Source organism: Poeciliopsis prolifica, unplaced genomic scaffold (genome assembly GCF_027474105.1).
Source record: "Poeciliopsis prolifica strain line A6 unplaced genomic scaffold, Auburn_PproV2 SCAFFOLD030, whole genome shotgun sequence".
Lineage (NCBI taxonomy): Eukaryota > Metazoa > Chordata > Actinopteri > Cyprinodontiformes > Poeciliidae > Poeciliopsis > Poeciliopsis prolifica.
The window spans coordinates 4,984,733-5,006,079 of NW_026562405.1; the positions used below are offsets into that span (position 1 = coordinate 4,984,733).

Here is a 21,347-nt window from a genome sequence, read left to right on the forward strand (position 1 = left end):
AGCTGGGTGAAGGTGATGTCATCAAGTGACCATGTAAATGTGTTCAGGACTGTTCTGTAGTGAGACATTGGAAGTATTATGCAGTATTATAAAGCCCCCGAAAAGCCAATTCATTTGGAGGGAAAATCATAATAATAAGAAACAGTACAAAAACAATAGGCCTTCGCAGCACTTTGCTGCTTAGGCCTAAAAAACCACATAAAACAAGATATAATTACAAAAAAAAATTTTTATTGACACCTCCCACTTCACAATACAACAAAAACATAGTTCAGGTCTTTTCTGTTAAACATTTTCCACTGAAGAAATGTTCCCTTTTATTTTTGCCAAAAAATAAAGAGATTTCATAAGCAGAGTTAATTTAGTTGTTGGGTCTGAAGGGAGATAATTACTTTTCTTCTTTCGGGGAGGCATGTTGTTGTCTGATCACTCAAACAAAGGTCGTTTTCTGCACTGTACTGAGAGCTGGAAGAGCTCAGTGCAGGAACAGCTTCTGAGTGTTTCAGGGTTCATGTTTACCAGTAAAAAACAAACTGAAGGTTGCTAGGCAATATCATCTTCAAACTTTACTTCTTCCCCGACTTCTTGATCCCACCGCTGGCTGCAAGAAAAATTACACGGATACAAAACTGATAAAATATCAACTGTGGCTGATTTTGTTTAATTTATAACATGAAACAAAAGGATTTTCTATAAAATTAGAGACAACATTGGGCTCAGATATGGAGCTTCTTGGGTGTGAAATGTTTCTCCATACGTTCTGTGAAACCATAAAATGATGCATCAGACCAAACACATAATGCTGTTAATCCCATACTCAGGTTGTGTGTTCATGGCTGCATTTCTAGTATTATTTAAAAACCCACAGAGGTGCAACAAAAAATAAAATATCAACCATATGTGATATGTGTCTTCCAGACAAAATCTGAAACAAATTTAAGGAAACTTGAGGAACTGTTTATGTTCCTCCCATCTGTTGCATGAACAAACTGCAGCGTCGATGTGGAATGGTGGCTGTAAATAAAGCTCAGGGTATGAAGTAATTAAGACTCATTAATGTTATTAAAGGGCCAGTAGTATGTGTTTTCCAGGGACCTAATGCCATTTTATAGCTACATGAAGTAGCTATGTTACTTTCATTTGTTGTAAAAATGTTGCTGATATCAAATATGACATAAAAAAAATTACTTCCTAATTTAATGTCTTGAAAGTGGAATTCTGTCTCTTCAAAAACTTCAATTTAGATAAACAATTTAATGAAGATTTTTCTTAATTACTTCTCTAGTCTCACCTAAAGGTCCTTTTCCTGACGCTTTGGCCTTCAACGCCTCCATGGCTTTCTGGTCTTCCTTCTGCTTCTGTTTGAAGGCAACGTCTTCCTGCAGGCAGAAATTATTTTTAATACGCCACAAGCATCACTTTCGGTTAAATTCATTTCCTATTCACAAATGAATGGGAATTTCCAGAGGATTCTTTGAACACAATGAATCCACTCATGACACTTTAAATATTCATGGTCAGGAGGCCAATAAAGAAAATGTCTTAATCTGTGACTTCATAAGTTAAATTGTGAAAGAATAATCTAAATGGATTAAACTTACATCATCCATTTCCTTGTTTTGTTTCTTGGGCGCCTTGAGTGGTTTCTTTTTGCCTCCTGAAAAATGTATAAATAAAACAAATCAACCAACATTGCTGTCACTCCGTCTTTAAAAAGCAATTTTGTATTTATTACTTTATGATATTTTTACACTTAATGAGCTACTGCTTATTAAATCTACTGCACAACCTCAGACTTTAAGACATATTAGTGCAGATTTTATTTGAAATATTTTCAACCATGAGTGAAAAATATCAAAGTGATTTCTGACTCATAGTCATGTATCAAACAGTACAAGTTCACACTGGTTGCTTCCATTGGTTTAAAAAAAACTGCTAATCGAAGCATTTGATTAACTGATTACCTGCCTAATGTCCGTCATTCTGGGAACGTTTGGGGGTTTTCATTCCAGAGAAAGACTAAATGCTGGTTAATTCACCTGCTCATCACTTCAAACCTTTATAATTTCGGTCATTTCATTTTGATTTATCTCAATCTCTAATTAAATGAAGCACAAAGACCCCAAATGGTTCTACAACGATGTCAGATTGAGCAGGTCAAACATAACAAAAACGACAGTTAGCGCTGCTAAATGTGGGTCTACACTCTGAATCAAGATCTATACTTGTGTTTTGTTTTTTCTCAGTGAATGCGTGCATTTTTAGACATTACGCAAATAAGTGATGATGATGGACATTTTTGAAGTGAAACACAGCATATTAGCAAGAATCTGTTAGCATTTTTAGCTTCATGCACAAACTGAAGCGCCCAATACATAAAGTAACAAGGTCAGAAATTCATAGTGTTGCAGCTTAGCACAGCAAAAAAGTCTCACCTTCTCTACCGGACATATTTAAATCGTTTAAATAGGATATAAATCACTAAAATTAACGGTAAATGACAGCAACTTGGGCTTGTTGTCGATTTAATCCGCGCTGGAAGGACCCCAGAAGAACCGCCGGAAGTAGGTTACCAATCATATGCCTGAACAAAAAACACCTACATGATGCTAGCTGGTTCTTGAAACACCAGGAAAATAAGTGGTTAAAGAAAATTTATTCCGAAAAACTAAATGCTGTGACAGCTCTAAAGGAAACAGGTGCGTTTATTTTAGTAGCTGAATCCTTAAAATAGAATTACGAGAGACATATTCTAGGCAGTTTTATAAGAAAACAAACACCGAGGTCAATGTTAGCATTACAAAGCTAGTTAGAAAGGTAGCAGAAAACAATGATGTAACAAAAAGGAGTTTCAATTAAATAAGCCGAATTATATGTAAGTATTTAGAGTGTGGCAGTAGTGTATGTATTTAATGGTTTGTCTTCAGTGAGGGCAGAAACTGCTCTTTGCTGTGTTACACAAAGTCAGGATTGTCTGCAACAATTAAAAAAAGACTAGAAAAAAATATTGCAATTGGTAAAAAGCTTGCTGTTACATTTAAGTTATTTTAGATTCAGAATGACTATTTATTTTAAAATGCGTAATAAACCACGTATTGTTCTTATATTGACAGGTTTTGTTATTGGTATTGCGCTACTTCTATGTAAATCAATTTAAAAGCAGCAAACCTTTATATTGATTTATGAAGCTTTAATCATGAAAGCAGCTGTCAGGTAATTTTTTAAAAACCTTAATAGATTCATAAAAAGGTAACTTGTGAAGTAACTAATATATGTGCTCGTATGTCCCCCCATAAATTAGGAGAGTTGGATAATAATATCGAAAATACAGATATTTTTTTACAGCAAACTTTCTTTCATTTAGAAAAATCTAAGAAGTATGTAACTGTCAAGTTTAAGAAAAAATAAACTTAAAAAAAAAAACTTTAAAAAAAGGCATTTAAGTGCCTGAAAAGTATGAATGTTAGATAAGGTACATTTTAAAAAATAAAGGAACTGTTTGTTTTAATAAGGTAAGATTTTGTTAGGTTTTACAACTAACTAAATCTTGCTTTTTTAAAGCTGGAAATTCAAACTTTAGGGATTGTTGAGTTTTTACTCGACTTCAGATTTAATTTGCTCTTACTCTGATACACACAAGTCCTTCACTTCAACATTTTAATCTATTGGTCCTAATTTGATTGGATCCAAATGTTTTAAAAAGATTTTGTTTGTTTGGTTTTCTTTTCTTTTTAGAGGTGCCTTTTTGGTGTCGGCCCAAACGTTATCAATGAGGTAAGAGACTCATGAAATGCTTTAAACTGAATTCAATTTACCAGAAGAAATTTAAAAGAAAATCTGAAGTCAATCATAGAAACATTTGTGTCAGAGCCCAAACCTTTGGGAATGACTGAAGGAACTGAATTAATTAAAGAAGTTTCTCCGTCTCAGGTACAGAGGAGCTCAGATCTACATCTGGGTTCGAGGCTCATGCTGTCTGTCTCGGTCCCACCTGGCGGCCCGAACTGCTCTGGTTCAGCCCTACAGCTCTGAACCGCCGTCTCGACCTTCTCCACCTCCTCCACCCACTGACCCCTTTCCTCTTGTACAGAAAGGTACAGGTGAGGTGTTGAAGGAGCGCAGCCTGTCTGCCCTGCAGGTACAGCTGTCCAGTACCAACATGCCAAAAAAGACAGAATTATCAGAACTGCATTTTCTGTTTGTTATGATTAAAGTAGCATTAAATAAAAAAGTTCTTCCCCTTTTTGTCCCATTAGCATGCAGGAGAGTTGGGGCGGCAGTGGAGCCAGAGGTCGGCGCAGACGGCCACCGCCACTATGAACTACTGGTGGGGGAGATACGAGGAGTTTGTGGGGCTGAACGAAGTCCGTGAGGCTCAGACCAAGGTCACAGAGGTCAGAAATCACAGAAAACAGGCATGCCTGCAAGTTTAATCAGAGAGAAACATCTTTATGCAAAATTTACAGTTTGCATGTTTCTGTTCTTCTGTTTGGGTCTTAAATCCCTCTAAAAATCAAGACAGCACAAGTACATAAAAAAACATTCAGCCTGTTTTTGGTAATCAGTTAATGTTTTTTGGTGTCTGGAAAATGAGACGTTGCAAAATGTTCCAGAATGTTGAGTTTCACAGTGCCATTACCTACCAAGCAAAGCCCAGTCCGTCACCTAGTAACCAAGCTGAGATCCAGCATGTTTGGTCAGCTGGTTTTACTGCTGGATGTGCTGTACAATGGCTGCTGGAAAAGACAAGTGTTTTGTTGTTAGCTCACCAACTAGAAACCAGTTGCTGCATTCTTATTGGCTGTGCAGGAGTCTCCACTAATGCTTTTCAAAGTCTCACAGACTGAATGTGTCTGCTCAGGCTGAAGCAGCGTTCATGGTGGCCAGAGGAATCGTGCGTGAGGCGCACACCAGCCTGGAGGCGCTGCAGGGCCGCCTGAAGGAGGTCAGAGACCGGCTGGACCGCGTCTCCAGGGAGGAGGCTCACTACCTGGAGCTGGCCACGATGGAGCACAAGCTGCTGCAGGTCAGCTCAGGAAACAACCACCAGTAAAAACTGGTGATTCAACACAAACAGCGAGTTTGACTTACGCAGGGTGGATGAGCATCAAAGCGTCTCCACTTTACATCTACAGCTGCCTAAGTGGTCAAACTTTCATGTTGTGAGATAATCAGGGTTTGAATGAATTTTCAATGAGATGTTTTTAAGATCTGAAAAGTTCTTTATTTCTGTGTAAACACTGATATTCAAACTACACAGTTTTGTAATGAAGTTCAATCTAAGATTTGATTAAAAACCCACATTTGGAAAACATTGTTAAAAATTTAAACCAGATACTCAACAAAAATACAAATACAATTTTTTTTTCTCAGAATAAACCTGTGTAAAACAGATCAGCCATTTTTTTTTTCTGGACTGCAGGAAGAACGGCGTCTCCGGACTGCGTATGAGAACGCCGAGAGTTTGGAGAGGGAAAAGTTCGGCCTGTTTTCGGCGGCGGTGAGGGAGAGTCACGAGAAGGAGAGGACGAGAGCGGAGCGCACCAAGAACTGGTCCATCATCGGCTCTGTGCTCGGAGCCCTGATTGGGGTCATGGGGTCAACGTATGTCAACCGCGTCCGCCTTCAGGTAACAAGAGACGCTGACTGAACTTTAACCCTGAAGCATGAAATACTAAGAGAGGGAGACAGGAAGTAGACGAGGAAGCTTCTGGGTGGTTGAAAACATAAATACCGCCAACAAATCAGCCCAAAAATTACACCAAATATTTTTATTTTTAAGATTTTAAATGTACAACAGTAGAGATTAGGAGTTGAGTGGAGTCTGGTGCTTTAGCAGCAAATGAATCCAATGTGTTGGAATCTCCATCTTGTTTTCAGAACCGACCTGTTTGGCCTGATGATGCAACATTGATGTTCAATTTGTTTCTCAGTTTATTTTGGACTTTCTCAGAACTTTGTGTTGCTCTTGTTCATCCTGATGTGGGTTTGAGGTCAATGACCTGTTGAGTCGCCAGCTGTGTCAAAGCTTCAACCAGGAGAGGAGAAAATATTTAGATTTAAAATTAATTTCTTTCAACGTTTGTTTCTGATAAGACTTTAAACAAATGTTAAAACTGTAATGTAAGACAATCAATTAAATTATTTTTTAAATATATAATTTTTTTTATGTATACATGAAATGATGGAAGCCCACATCAGCCATGAAAGAAAAGATAAAAATCCAACAAAAATGTATAATTTATAGTATTACGGTAATAATTTCAGTAGTTTGTTTTATAGCAAATGTTGCAATTTTGGTCCTCAGTCGAACCGAGTCCATTGGACTATTATGTGTGAAAACACCCCTAGGCTCGTTTTCCAGGGTGTGCATGCATATATTTGAGCCTGTATGTATAGTTTTGACCCTATAAACCTGAAACTGAAGTGGATTTTGGTCTTGTGTGTCTGCAGGAGTTGAAGAATCTTCTTCTTGAGGCCCAGAAAGGTCCGGAGAGTCTGCAGGCGGCGCTGAAAGTCCAGGCTGGGAACCACCAAACCCAGCAGGACCAACTAGGCGAACTCATCGACAGCCTGCGGGTCACTCTGGCTGACGCCTTCAACAGCGCCCCCCAGGGGAAAGGAGGACCCACCACAGCCTCGCCTGCCGTTTCTCTTTCTGCCTCTAAAGACCTTCAGGTCCAGAACCAGAAGACAGAATCTCTGCTGGCGTCGCTGGCGGCCCAATTGGGTCGGCTTCAGCTGGGCGTCAGTAAGGTGGACGGCGAACTGCTGGCGGTGCGGAAGCTTCTAGAGACCGAACCGCAGACCCAAACCCGAGCCGCTGGCCCTCAGGGAGCAGAGAGACGGGAGGCGGTGGCGAGACGCCTGGAGGACACCAGGAGGACGCTGGGGGACGGAATCAGGATGAACATGGTTTACAACGCCGTGTTCAGCTACACCGCCGCCGCCGTTACCATCACTGCTGTGTACCTGCTGCTCCGGGGAACTGGTTGAACTGGACCTGGACTGGTTTATGACGAGTCACAATAATATCAGTTAATTATGAGCTTCCTGTTGAAGCAGATGGCTGCATCTGAAACTTCATGGTAACTGGAGCACCAAGACTTGCAGCTATTTATCATGTCCAATCACTGATTACAATATTAAACCATCAAATCTTCCATCAGATCATAAAGGAAAATCTTCATATTTCCAGGGAAATATCTAATCTGTCATTTATTACCCCTTGTTTTGCTTTTTTTAACTCAATGATGTAACCATTCTGATCCAGAGCAAGTTGCAGGCTGCCACTAGGGGGCAGGCTTCCGTCTCAATCAGCTACTGCTTCTTATGTAGTGATTGATCATCCTCTCTCCAAATGCAGTTAAATTAATAAGTTTGACCTTTAACCTGCCGAATGTTTCTGACTTCAAACTAATTTATTTGGTTTGGATGAAACAATCTAACCCAAACCCGAACCCCTAACCATTCCAGCTGACTTGAGGAACATTTTTGAATGAACAAATCATTGATTTTAGGATTTTTCTAAAGAATAACTGCACGACTGACTGGTATATTCCCAGTTAATCCAATAATTTCACATCAGCTCCAGGGGACCAGGGCAGCAGAAACAGCTTCTCTGGAGATGAATGACGTTGAAAATCTCTCACAGGGCCCTTTAATTCAGATAAATGTATGAAAAACATTTTTGGCTCTGTAGATTTTCTGTTTGCTGCAGCAGAACCTCTCAGATCCTGGAGTACTTGAACATGTGAGAAGTTTCTGACATCATGCACTGGTATATTAAAAGGTTGAATGGAAATAACTCACCTCATGGCTTTTGTTTCTCTTCTTCAGAACATGCCTGTTCAGTTCCAGGTGTGACCAGGAGGGGGCAGCAGAGGAAAAAACGCCCGTTATTTTATTCGTTCCTGTTTTGACTTCCCAGTCTGAAAATTCAACTGGAACGGATTTGTTACTGGGAAAGTGGGAGCCACTCCGACTGTATCCAGTTCTGACTTATTTTAAGGTCAACTTCACATTTCAATCAAACCGCTCTGGTAGTGGAAACATTTATTGAACATACTTGTAAGACTGCATCTAAAACTGATGGTACATGAAGGACTTGCAACTCCGTAAATACACAAATTAAAAACTCTTTGCTTGTGGGAACTGTGTACATAAATGTAAATGTACAATTTCTTTATTTTAAACATCTATTTATGAATTACATTTATGTATGCAGTGGTGCAGTTGGTAGAACTGTTGCCTTATAGCAAAAAGGTCCTGGGTTTGATTCCCGGCCCGGAATTTGCATGTTCTCCTTTTGCATGTGTAGGTTCTCTCTGGGTACTCCAGCTTCCTCTCACAATTAGAAAGGTTAATTGGGCTGTCTAAATTCTCCTTAGGTGTGTGTGTGTGTGTGTGTGTGTGTGTGTGTGTGTGTGTGTGTGTGTGTGTGTGTGTGTGTGTGTGTGTGTGTGTGTTGCCCTGCGACAGACTGCCGACCTGTCCAGGGTGTACCCGCCTCTCACCTTAAAGCCCTGGAGAGGCACCAAGCCCCTCAATGGCCCCCACTTGGAACGCCACTGATCAGGATGAACAATGAATACAAATGCACGCCACACTTCTAAGATCTTTATTGAATCAGTATTCACTGTATTTTGTTCGTCTATTAAATAAGATCAAATAAAAATGAAGTAAATGACAAATAATGAAATCAAAATTAAAACAGATGCACCAGAACTCTCTTGTTGACCGGTTCTGATCGCCTTCAGCCCGGGCTGCCCCTCTGCCGGCCCAGCAGGTCGTATTCACGGTACAGGATGAAGTCCTTCAGCCGCTTCGGCAGCGGCACAAAACTCATGAAGACGGGCGACCGGAGCCGGAGGCGGCCGAGACAACGACGGATCCGCAGGCGGCAGAGATGCTGCAGGCAGCGGGGGTTTTCTGGAGAGGTGACCGGGAAGAGAAACGGTGACCTTCATCTCCTCCTGTCCGAGCTAAAGGTCAGGTTTCTGGTCAGGTTTCCGGTTTCTGGTCAGGTTTCAGGTTTCCGGTCAGGTTTCCATTACCTTGCAGTCCGCAGATCTCGGCCCACTGGGTCTGCTCCATCAGAACCGCCTTCAATTTGGAGCACAGCGTCACGTGATCCACGTAGTCCAGCAGCACTCGAACCACGTGACCCGACAGGTCTTTCAGCCAATAGACGGTGATGACCTCACAGAACTGCGCTGGCAGAGAACGTGACGTGGTATGGCAAACCGATTTAACATAAAATCCCATCGTCGAACTATCTGCTATCCATACGTATTAAAATAGTTTTGTTACCAAAGTGTCTTTGATCACAGAGCAGGTCCATCCCTCGTAGTCCTCAGGAACATGGGAGCTGTTGCCATAGGGACAGTCAAAGCAGCGCTCCACGTCGTAACCATAGTTACACAGCATCCTCAGGATGACCTGATGCAAACATTTCATTCATTATGTAGATTATGGTCATTAAAACTTCATGCAAACGTTTTACCTCGTCTTTGAGCGCGTACTGCAGCGCCGAGGGGAAATGCGTCGTGTTTATTTTGGAGTAGTAGTTGACGTTGGCGCCGTAACGCAGCAGCAAGTTGATCAGATCGTAGTTGCCCAGACGCAGTGCAACCTTTTATTTAACAACAGACAGGAATTCAGGTTTCACATAATCAACAGACGTAGCTTCTGTCCTGAAGTATGAAGTGAGACTCAGAGGAAAACAAGAAGATTAAACAGGAAATCTGCTTTACAAATCAAAATTAAATCATTTATGTAGCTCTTTCTTCAATACTTCCACATGATGCCATCTATTTTATCAAGAGCATCAATTCCTGTCCCGCAGGAAAACAAACCCACAGCATCATGCCGCCACCTCCAGACTCCACAGTTCTGATGGCCGTTTTTCCTCCAAATGTAACGATGCTGATTCTGGTCAAACTTCCTCGTTAGTCTCGTCTAACCACATCTATGACTCCACAAATGAAGATCTTTGTCTCTGTGTGCATCTGCAAACTGTAATCTGGCTTTTTAACTTCCCTGTTATTAAATGGCTTTCAGCCCTTTTTAAATTATTATCATCATTATTATCTTCTGATTTCCAGTGTATGTTTATTGATGTTCCTCTGGCATTTTTAATCCCTTGATTCTTCGCCTGGACAGGTTTTACCTGCAGACATTTGACCGGGTCTTGGTTGGGCATGGCTCCGGCCTCCAGCAGCAGCTTCACAGACGCCATGTCGTTATTGGAAACAGCAAAGAAGAGAGCCGACTTCCTCTCGTCGTCATAGCTCCGGCGGATCCAGGGGTGGAGCATGAAGTTGGGGTCGTAACCTGCATCCAGCAAGGCCTGATGGGAAAACATGACAGTTCACCAGATTTGCTGATGAAGCTGAGGTATCGGTTACGTACAAATTAATATTTTGATTCAATTTTTGTTGTTGCCTTATTAAAAGAAAAACAGACTGTTTTTTTCAGTGGTTTTCTATTTTGCTGGTTGAATTTCATAATGTGTGATGAAGGGCCGGAAAAAAAACATTTCAAGGGCCACAAATGGCCCCCGGACCACACTTTGGACACCCCCTGCCTTAGACCCAAGTTTTATCAGAGCAGGACTGTTGATTCATTGCAGAGATATTTCCAAACTGAAATCAAACACGTCTGTTTATGAGACACACACACACACACACACACACACACACACACACACACACACACACACACCTGGATGCAGTGTGTGTGTGCCTCTGCAGCCGCTGAATGAAGAGGGCTGATCCCGCTGTCGTTCACATCTCCCATGTTGGTGACGGGCAGCAGCAACTTCAGTGACCTCAAACACACACACACACACACACACACACACACACACACACACACACACACACACACACACACACACACACACACACACAAGGTTATGTGTTACTGATTTTACTTGATTTTATAGCACAATCAAATTATAGCACAACTTGATTTATTATGTCATACATGAACTGGATCTGGATTATAGTGGAACTAAACAGTGATGGTGGGAGTAAATCCTTATTAAATAAAAAAATACATAAATAAAGCATTTGAGAAGAAAGAATTACAAAAAAGGACTCAAAATGGAGAATTGTGTCAATTTTAGAGGGATAATTGTAAAAAAAAAAAAAAATTAGATAGAGACACTTTCTGATGATATCGTCTTTTCTTAGAAATGTTCCTGCTTTAAACAGACTAAAACTGGTCAGGTGAGGTAAAGTGCTCACTGCAGGTGTCCTCTGTGTGAGGCCCGGTGGATCGGCAGATGTCCGGTGTGATTGGACACGTTGGCGTCGGCTCCGTGATCCAGCAGCAGACGGACGACGGCGGCGTTCCCTGAAGCAGACGCTTCGTATAATACGGACGCCTCATCGTGCGCCTGAGAGAAAATGTCTGCTCCTGCAGGACAAGCAGCATTTTATAATATGACTATAAAGAAATTGAAAAATGGAAAAGAATCAGGAAGAACAGAAACATAGAAAAACCTCAAAACAACACAATAACACAGAATATAAATATTTAAACTGAAGTTATTGAAACTCCTGTCTTAATCATTTAGCTCCCGCTAAAGAGCGCTGCAGCTAGAAGTAATGCTTATGATTCAGAGTTAGCCAGGGAGGGCAGAGCACCGGAAACATTTACTAAATAAGAGAGAATAAGCATTTGGTAAAAAGTCAACTCAAGTACTGATCATTTAATTACATCATCAGATGGACTGAAATGTAATGTTAAGTGGAAATTTTCATATTTGGAGAATGAAAATGACAATAACTCAAATAAGTAACAAAAATTAATAACATCAAGGAGAATAAAATGTTTCCAAATCAGTTTCTTTCAATGAGAAACTTAAGAAACTTCAGAGAAACAGCAGGCGTGTCTCTGTGTCTGGTGGATATTTGGCTGAAACAAGTTGGTTTTTCATTCAGTGGGTAGAAAATCCAGAAAATTTTACTGAAGTAAGAGAAGAGATACTTTCTAATAAATTTACTCAAATAGAAGTAAAAAGCAGAAAAAAATTTCCTAAAAGTTTATTTTCAAAAAAAGTTACTCAAGTAAATGTAACTACCCAACTCTAGGGTTAACGCAGCGACATTTTAATTAGCAGTGCTGTCGTTATGAAAAAGACAAAGTTTATTTGATAGTTTTCTGAAGTGACCCGATCTGGCTGGACCTTCTGCCTGACCTTTCCTCAGCAGGAGCTCCACCACCCCCAGGTGTCCTCCCTGCGCAGCCAGCGCCAGCGGCGTGAAGCCGTAGTTGCTGCGCGGGTCCGGCCGCGCCCCGGCCTCCAGCAGCAGCTTTACCAGCTCCACGCTGCCCGCCCGCGACGCCTCGTGCAGCGGGCGGCGGCCGTGGCAGCCCGCCTGGTTCACACTGGAGCCATGGAGGAGCAGCAGCTTCACCAAGTCGGTTCGGTCCGAACGGATGGCTGGACACAAACAGAGAAAACTGGAGTTGGACCGATCCAGAGCCAGCGCACAGCTTCAGCTGGAAACCAGCGATCAGGCCTGAACTCTGACCTGAACATTCAGAGCCACATAAAGGCAGTTACAAAGTCGGTCTTCTATCACCTGAAGAACGTCTCCAGGATCAGAGGAATAATGTTTATTAGAGAAACTCATCCATGTGCTTATCTTTAGTCACATTGATCACTGCAACAGTGTCTTCACAAAAACATCTCTCTTATCTGATGTATAAATAATCTTCCAGGGAACTAGCATTGTTTCATCAATATTAAGTAGTTATTAAGAGGTCTGCATCATGAAAAATATGACATATTGTCTGAGACTACAGCAAACACAAAGTATCAGTGGACAAAATGGATATTATGCAAAACAAAAGACAGAGAAAAAACTGGGCAAACTGGACGGGACAAGGTGAGAAAAAGCTCCCCAGTAAAAGTTTTATATTATATAATGTTGATGTCAATTGTTCATGTATGTTTTATTTGTAAACAAATGCAAAAAATGGTAATAAACAGTTAAATGATAAATATTAAGTAATTATTGACTGAAAACAAAAAGATAGTGTAAGTTCATTGCATCTTAATTTAACTGTAATAAGACATTTGCACTGCAAACTAGACCTAAAATACTTGGTAGAATTTTGTGTTTATTACACAAAGTGTAATAAACTTTGTGTTTGCCTTTTTAAACTTCTGTAGTTCTTATACTGAAAAAACTGGTAAATATGAAAGTTTCCTGCTTATTGGTGTAAAACCTCACAGCTGTGCGTGACTCAACGTATCTGTGTCTGACATAAAGGTTTGTGATGCTACATGTGGATCACAGCAGCAAACAGTCTGGCCCACCTACAAACAGCGGGGCATCCTTGTCCTGGTCCTGGCAGTCCGGCTGAGCGCCGCGCTCCAGGAGGAACGAGGCGTTTTCCACCAGACCGCCTTCCACCGCCAGGAAGAGGGGCGTCTGGCCCCGAAGAGTCCGGCCCTCCAGAGAGTCCGGACCAGAAGCTGCAGGACATTTGAACCGTTTGAAAACCCGGTATCTCGACTCTACTTCCTCAACACCAGATATAATTCAAGAGTTAAAGACATTTGCACTGGAAACGAGGCGAAAAATACCTGGTAGGATTTTGTGTTTTCACAGTGCACAAACGAAAATCTTCACTGCACAAACATCTGACACTTATTTTATGTGAATTGGGTAATTTGGTGGGGCTGGTTGACCTTTGATCTTTAAACTTTCGTTAATATTCTCAAAGCAAAAGCAGCACAAACAAAATTGCAGCTGAGTTAATTAGCACCAATTTTGTCTGATTTAAAGATGATTTATTTGACCTTTAGTGACCTCTGGAAACATTTATTTGTTTGTTTAAAATGGCAGCAGCACAAACGAAAACATTTTCTGCAGTTCAGTTAGATGAGGTGGAGCGTAACCTCATCTGACCTCTGTATGTGACCTCCAGGACGGCCTGGTTGCTCTGAGCTGCCGCCTCATGGAGAGGCGTCCAACCTCGGCTGTCGCTCCGCAGAAACTCGTCTTTAAGCCGGACGGAAAAATCCTTCAGCTGCTTCTCGTTTCCTGGAGCGACAGAATCATCCAGGACTTTACTCTGAACCGACACCGGGATAAATCCGTATGATTCTCATCCCAAATGAGACGCTAAACCGCGCCTCTTCAGCTGCCTGAGATGGTTTTCTGACTATTCATTGTGTTTGTTTACATGACCACATCACAGTTATTATTTTAGTATAAATCAGAGATGTTTCGATGTTGTTTACCTTGTTTTATAGCAGAGAAGATCTTGGAGATGTTGGAAGATTCTGAATCGGCACTAAAATAAAACAAGAAAACTCAGATATCACTCAGATAAAAAGTCTTTAGCTTTTTATTTTCACTTACTTAATTAAACAGTGGCCCTTAAAGCTATTGTATGCAACTTTTATTAAAAAAAATGTTTTGCTTAGATATTTGTTGAAACTCACTATGTTGTGAAAAATTTAACTTCTCCAGGCACTAAATAAAAACAACTAATCAGAGCCAGGAGGCGGGTCTAACTTTATGGCCCCAATTTAGCTCCATACTTCTACCTCTGATTGGCTGCTTTTGGTCGGGAGCTTTGCATTTCTTCAGAAAGCAGGAGCAGCTCAGGTTGGAGGACAGTTTTAACAAATATGTAATCATTTTTAATGAAAGTTAAATTCTGCAGCTTTAAAGTTGAAAATGATGTCAGTTTCCATTAAACTTTTCTGCTTGTTTTAGTTTCTGCATCGTTTCCTCGCTTTGTAAAATTTGAGGTTTGTTCTTCATAAGAGGCTCAGTGATGGAGCCTCTCACTCCGTCACTGACCTCTAACCTCTGAACTGACCTCGGCTTGTTTCCCGCTGACGACTCTCTGTGGGCGTCCCTCTGCTTGCTGCTCTCCAGCAGACTCTGCTCAATCATGTACTGAATCGCTGCATCTTCATCATCCTCTTCCTCCAACGTATATACACTGGGATTCATTGCATCCAAAGGAAAACAAACCTTTTTGTCTTTGGGTTAAAGAGAAAAGAACATCAGATGTGTTATTTCTGCATTTTATTCATCTGCTTTGTAAAGTTAAAGTGTGTAAGTTTAGTGTTGGATCTCCTCTGGGACAGAAATGATCCATCTTTAAATACAGGAAAAAGCTTCAAAATGAAGTTAATTTCTGTCATAATCCTGCATCTTTGCTCTTTTACCTTGTTTTGTTCAGCCGAATTGCTGCATCAGATTTAAAGCTGTTGAAGGTTTGAGAAAGAAGCAGGCGAATGAAACCAGAGCTTTAAACCAACATGGCTTCCTGCAGCGACAGACTCCCAGGTTTTCCAGTACAACACGTTAAAGAAAACAAAACATTCATGGATTCACCCAGCAGCGTTAAAGAGACCAGACTGAACTGTTTCTGTGGCTGCAGCTCTGGCAGCGTTAAGGAGATATGACACCTGTTACTAAATTTACTCTCACCAGAAACATTTCTGACCCAAACACATGACTAACACAGCATGGTGGTTGCACCTCTCTGCACTTTTTACATTATGTTCAACGAAAGATCAAACTGGATCACATTATTGTAAATTATGTGTGATTTTCAGCATGTTGAAAGCTTTTAATAGTGAAATCCAACCAAAACTTGCATCATTTATCCAACTGAACTGGCATCAATTCAGAACCCATTAGCTTTTTACCATAAAACAAAAAAGCTAAAGATCCAACATTTAAATAAAACTAAGTCATTTTACTTTAAAAAAAAAAAAAAAAAAAAAAGGTTTGTAAAGTTTATTATTGTGAAACCAAGTGGGTTTTGTTTTGCATGCATTTAAAATCCCTCTATAGTTAAACTTTTGGTAGCAGCAAGAATCAGATTTGGGTTGTTAATTCTTGAATGTCATCCAGTAAAATGGTTGAATTTAATGTTAAAGTAATTGTGATGTCCCCAACATTTTCTAACATTTTATCTGGTTTTAAAAGCTTTGTAAAGGGAATAAAACACTTCCTCTTACAAAAGATTCCCCTGCATCAACTCCCATTATTTATACAAATAGGTTAATATTAAAGATTTGCAGTAACACTAAATGTTTTGATTGCAAACAGAAAACTGTCCTCCCAATGGACAGTGTGCAACAGAAGCTGACATTTTTTAAATCAACATGCTTTGCCAGTAAAACAAACAAAACAATCACATTTGAAGAGCACAGCAAATGTTTTACTTATAAAATGTGTCAAAAATAATGTTTTATTGTGATGATTGTAGCCAGAAAAAACAAGACCAAAACAAGGAAACTGTAATTGAAAAGATGTTTATTTCAGTTTCTGTCTCCACCGTTTATGACCTGGGTCTCTCCTTCTTGCCTTTGTAAAGCGCCAGCAGAGACACGTTGGCCACTTTGACGACCTTGAAACGAACTCCAGGGATGTCTCCCACGGCATGACCCTTACGACCGAAACCGGCCACCAGAACCTCGTCGTTCTCCTGCAGAACCAGAACCACAGGGAGGAAGTTAGAGACGGCAGAACTCAACAACAAACAAACATATTAAAAATAAATCCACACATTTAAAGCTTCCACTTAGGAATGGAAAGTGAAAACCTGAACATTTTGTCTCACTGCACACATTGAAGCCGTTTACCTCGATGAAGTTGAGACAACCGTCATTGGGGACGAAGGCTGTGATCTTCTTGCCGTTCTTGATGAGCTGGACTCTCACACACTTCCTGATGGCAGAGTTGGGCTGCTTGGCCTCGACACCGCTGCACAAAAACACAAAACTCTCATCAGCTGAAAAAACAAATGAATCAGAGGATGAGCAGTGACCGTCTCTATTTTTAATTATTCATAAGGCAAAAGGACGTTCCAAAATTAAGTTTTCCATAGAGCTTTTATTATACGAAGCATCAGGTACAGAGTTGAATTTCCTTTGTGACAGCAACATTTACCTCCTGGAGAATGAAACAAGCCTCCTCTACCAGCCTAAGAGTGTCTGTCAGTTGTTAATCTCGTCTGGCTGTACTCACACTTTCTCCAGGACGATGCCCTTGGCGTGAGAGGCTCCTCCGAAGGGGTTGGCCTTCAGGGCCGTCCCCAGGTGAGCCTTCTTGTACTGTTTGTCATGCCATTTCTGCTCACGCCGGTGATTGCGGAGCTTCCTGGCGGTACGCAGACCACGACACTTTCCTAAAGAGAAAGATACATTGTATTACTTTGCTTTCACCTCTGGCATCCGTTCTGTCATTATCCGACCCACTCAAAACCATCAACATCATGCATCCATCTTTTATTGCCCATCAGCACTACTCTAAACCTTTAGGATGACTAATTTACTTGTGCATTAGAAACAAACCAAGTTGTTGTTTTTAAATACCAATAATGCCAAAATTGGCACAAAAAAAGCACATTTAATAAGTAATACATGCTTTCCTAGTCCAAGGCTTTATTACAAAATAAACTTAAGAAGCCAGAATACAAATTTATATTTTTAGCACCACAAATTTCTAAGTTGTTCAAAAACTGTCAATGTTTGTGATTTTGGGTCAAGTTTTAATGCAAACAGATATTAACGTAATTCATTATGCCAATCTGTATTTTTGACACAAACATGGGGGATTAAATGTTGGGCTGCAATATCTGCTGCTTTGGACAGAAACATCTCAAAGTTTGTCTTACTAATTTAGTTCAGGTCACTAGAGTCCGAGATCAGAAGACGAGTCATTACGAGTCAAACCAAAAACATGTTTACGGCTACATGAATTTCAGAAAATAGCTTCAACAAGTTAAAAACTACACGGATTATTCAACACTGAAAACTGTTTTTACCGGAATCTCCAAAATATTAACTTTCCATAAACGATCCATTTAAAAACTTTTGATTCATCTGGTTAGTCTAATTTCACTTTGTTAGTAATATTAACGTTAAAATTAATCAGCATTAAGATCAAACTGCCGACCAGCTACTAGCAGCGGAGCTACATTATGGCCGCTCCACGTTGCGGACAGACGCCGCCGCATAAACCTCTTTTTTCTCATTCACTTCAGCATTTTACTGAATTAAATGCATAAGAAACACAGCAGAAGACGCTCGCGTACAACGTCGATATGAAAAATTGGTACAACCGAGACACAAACTGAGTGTTTTTTATAAAAACTGAGCCTTACCCATGATTGCAGAAGCGAGTCAGGGATTGGAAAGGAAGAACCCAGCATGCACCGCGGCAATGTGTAGTCCGAGGACCCCATCTGCATGTGACTATAGAGTGCCTGAGTAAAACTAAGTAGTTTAATACATTTCAAAATAATCTTTTATTTACCCCCTAAAGGTTGTAATATGTTGTATTTGTGCAATTTTTCTTTAAAGCTCTTGTTGAGATAAATAAGTATAGTTCATAAGACAGAGGAAATTTATTTTAAAAAGATGTAGTTGTCGTAGTAAGCCTAGAATGTCATTACATAGAAGGGACCTAAAAATCTAAAATTATTTATTAAACTAATTAATGCAATTTTTGAATTATTAGCAACCAATTTTTTGTATTTGTCCAGTAGTGGGCGTTATGTGTTTGGCAGGCATAATGAAGGATCAGCGCATTTAATCAATCGTAACTCGCTAAATACTAAATAAACCTTCACGCTTTTTAAATTATTATTATTGGAAACTTTATTCAAACAGCTGTCATGGTTACTTTACAAGGAAATGTCTTTTTAAAGTATTTTTGAATTGGACTAGTACATGTCAGCATACATAAATATTTCTAACAAGATAGAAAAGGAATAGAATATGAATATTCATAGCCATAGAATATAATGGGAATATTGTATTCTATTCTATTCTATTCTATTTATAGAATAGAAAAGAATATATAAAGAATATATTCTTTAGAATTAAAGAATATATTCTTTAGAATATAATTCTAAAGAATAGGAATATTATTATTCTATTGTTTAAATAGGAATTTTATAGAAATGATATATGATATTGATGTATGATGGGCACATTACACACCCACAAACATACATACATACACACACAAACACACACACACCACACACACACACACACACACACACCACACACACACACACACACACATGCATGCACGCACACATATATGTGTGTGTATATATATATATATATATATATATTATATATATATATATATATATATATATATATATATATATATATATAATATATATAGTTCCTGGGCTCTGTTGTAGCCATTGATCCATATATATATCCTGCGCATTATGCGCAGGACCCTCAAGCTCCCAGGCCTCTGGTAGAGGACCCGAGCTCAGAGGATAAGAACCACCCGCGGTGGGTGAGAAGGGATTTTTATTTTTTTTTATGGATTTCTTTACACTAGGTCAGTATATGGATTTATATACACTAGGTCAATTGGACATGTTTCCATTTTCAAAGTCAAATACAATTCAAACATACTTCATGCAGATTAATATTTGGGGGAAACCGGAGCAGCCGGAGGAACCTTTTGTGTGGCAACAAGGCCTAACATGCCTTCCCCCTCTCTCACAAACAACTTTCTTGTCTCAAATAAAGGCAAAAAACCCCAACAACCCAAATAAACATAAAAACCCTCCCCATTGCTTTGAAAATATATCTAATCAAACAGAACGTCTTCAGTGGACGGTTCCTGATAGTTGGGAGCACAGCTTCCTCTGGAGTCTTTCTCTGGATTGTCTCCACTTTACTGATGGACACTGGAACATGTTCAGCTGAGCCTGAATCTAAGATGAATGTAACCTCAGAGACAGAGTCTGATTCAGGCTCAGAATAAGTCTCAGGGATTTCTGAGGGCACTGGAACATGTTCTCCTAAATCAGGCTCAGCAGGAGTCATCATCTCCTCTGGAGATTTTAAACCAGAACCTGACAATTCTTCAAATGCTGCATAATCTCTGCAGGGTTCCTCAACCGCTGATGCATCAGGCGTTCCAGTTGCTTCCAAGGTGGCGTCTTCTTGGCAGACTGGACTCTCCACAACCTGGATGTAGTTCTCACATGTTGTCTCTGTGTGTTTACATGGTATGCACATGGCTTTCGCCAGGCCTCTGAAAAAACGCACACACAACGATGACTTCTTCTTTGGCGTGACCTTAAATAAACATTTGCCAGTGAATTTGGTGAAAAACCTCTTGAGCTTCCCTTTAAGACCTTTGACCTTAGATTTTGGCTGAACTGGGCAGACGACAGGTACTTCGTTGGATTGCTCTCTGGAGCCCCACAACTTAACCAGATCCCTTATCATTAAGGTTGTTTCGGGAGCCACATTTTCGATGACTTGCTTGACTGCAGAGTCATCAGAGTCTAAATTGGGAAGGACTCTGTCCATCACATGTTTGGTGAGTAGCTTATTCACATTCTCGGTGTGCTCGGTCCGGTAATCTCCTTCGATACCGAGTGCTTTTGCGATTGCTTCTGGGACTTTGTTGCCCACAACCTCTTCTACAGATTCAGCGGTGATGTTTTCCATTTGGAGGTTACAGAGAACGGCAGTTTGAAAGAGCTCCACAATATCGTCCAAAGTATTGCCCAGAACACGAATTGTGATGTGATCTGGGTCTCCGGTTACCAAACGGAAAATCTCGTCCGAGGTCAGGTTGCTGAGAAAATTGTCAACCATCGCTGTCAGGATTTGGACGGTGCAGGACTCCTCGGAAAGGGAACTTTGTCTGCTGGACATGGTAGAAATCTTCTCTGATTTCAGGATAAGCTTAAAGTTTTCTGCAAAACTCGCAGGAATAACACAAACTGGTTCAGGTTCTGCGTCAAACTGGTGCAAAGTGATGGCAAGAGGAAAAGAAAGAGCAATAAACACCCGGAAGTAAATGACGTCCGTTCACACGTCATAGGCATGAAAGCTGCCCGCGTCATAGTCTCACGTTCTCACGCTATACGTCACGTTTCCTAGTCTTATGGTTATAGTTTAAAATCGGAAGATTTCATCCAAATATTCACGTCAAACACGCGTTGTTTGACGTCACGTGGACGATTCGCTCATGAACGGTGAAACCGCTTTGTGAAGAAATCATATCGAGATTCAGCTACAGGAAGTTTTAAAATCAAAAAGATTGTTTTAAACAAGATCGAAACAGCCGAACCGTCCTGGTTCTGATGTCTAATGCAGCCATTATGTCCGCGTTTACAATGATTGTATAAATATTTGACAATTAGGATTATTTTTTTATAAGAAATAAAAAAATTGCAAAACTGAGGACCGCTGCAGCAAACAGAGGATCGCTGTCGTTAAATAAATTAACTGTGGCCGTTTAATTAATCGGTAAACGATGAAGAAATGATTCAGTTCTCTGGTGGTTCTGAATGTTTTT

The 21,347-nt window shown here is 40.3% G+C and overlaps 4 protein-coding genes across 7 annotated transcripts; 1 reads left to right on the forward strand and 3 right to left on the reverse strand.

The window, feature by feature from the left end:
- Window positions 1-209: 209 nt before the first annotated feature.
- tma7 (translation machinery associated 7 homolog) lies at window positions 210-2,560 on the reverse strand. Its single transcript, XM_055050182.1, has 4 exons — window positions 2,436-2,560; window positions 1,602-1,657; window positions 1,292-1,379; window positions 210-601 (listed from the first exon to the last, which is right to left on the reverse strand). The coding sequence occupies exons 1-4, from the start codon at window positions 2,449-2,451 to the stop codon at window positions 567-569; spliced, it is 195 nt and encodes a 64-aa protein (XP_054906157.1). The 5' UTR covers window positions 2,452-2,560; the 3' UTR covers window positions 210-566.
- A 15-nt stretch (window positions 2,561-2,575) lies between these two features.
- Window positions 2,576-7,811, forward strand: ccdc51 (coiled-coil domain containing 51). The gene is made up of 7 exons (XM_055050158.1): window positions 2,576-2,699; window positions 3,736-3,774; window positions 3,931-4,138; window positions 4,257-4,394; window positions 4,862-5,026; window positions 5,423-5,629; window positions 6,454-7,811. The coding sequence occupies exons 2-7, from the start codon at window positions 3,770-3,772 to the stop codon at window positions 6,994-6,996; spliced, it is 1,266 nt and encodes a 421-aa protein (XP_054906133.1). The 5' UTR covers window positions 2,576-2,699; window positions 3,736-3,769; the 3' UTR covers window positions 6,997-7,811.
- Window positions 7,812-8,609: 798 nt separating this feature from the next.
- LOC129372693 (dynein axonemal heavy chain 12-like) lies at window positions 8,610-15,418 on the reverse strand. 4 transcript variants are annotated; one of them, XM_055050139.1, is made up of 13 exons: window positions 15,209-15,418; window positions 14,854-15,019; window positions 14,267-14,319; window positions 13,932-14,066; window positions 13,337-13,495; window positions 12,209-12,454; window positions 11,253-11,424; window positions 10,726-10,831; window positions 10,172-10,351; window positions 9,506-9,634; window positions 9,313-9,441; window positions 9,057-9,210; window positions 8,610-8,931 (listed from the first exon to the last, which is right to left on the reverse strand). In XM_055050139.1, exons 2-13 carry the CDS (start codon window positions 14,988-14,990, stop codon window positions 8,756-8,758), a joined length of 1,776 nt encoding a protein of 591 aa, XP_054906114.1. In that variant the 5' UTR covers window positions 14,991-15,019; window positions 15,209-15,418; the 3' UTR covers window positions 8,610-8,755. The 4 variants fall into 4 exon arrangements, with proteins under 4 accessions (XP_054906114.1, XP_054906116.1, XP_054906115.1 ...); XM_055050140.1 differs by having other exon boundaries at window positions 8,746-8,984; XM_055050141.1 differs by lacking the exon at window positions 13,932-14,066.
- Window positions 15,419-16,290: 872 nt separating this feature from the next.
- On the reverse strand, window positions 16,291-18,252 carry rps23 (ribosomal protein S23). Its single transcript, XM_055050180.1, has 4 exons — window positions 18,160-18,252; window positions 17,022-17,181; window positions 16,637-16,757; window positions 16,291-16,479 (listed from the first exon to the last, which is right to left on the reverse strand). The coding sequence occupies exons 1-4, from the start codon at window positions 18,161-18,163 to the stop codon at window positions 16,333-16,335; spliced, it is 432 nt and encodes a 143-aa protein (XP_054906155.1). The 5' UTR covers window positions 18,164-18,252; the 3' UTR covers window positions 16,291-16,332.
- Window positions 18,253-21,347: the final 3,095 nt, after the last annotated feature.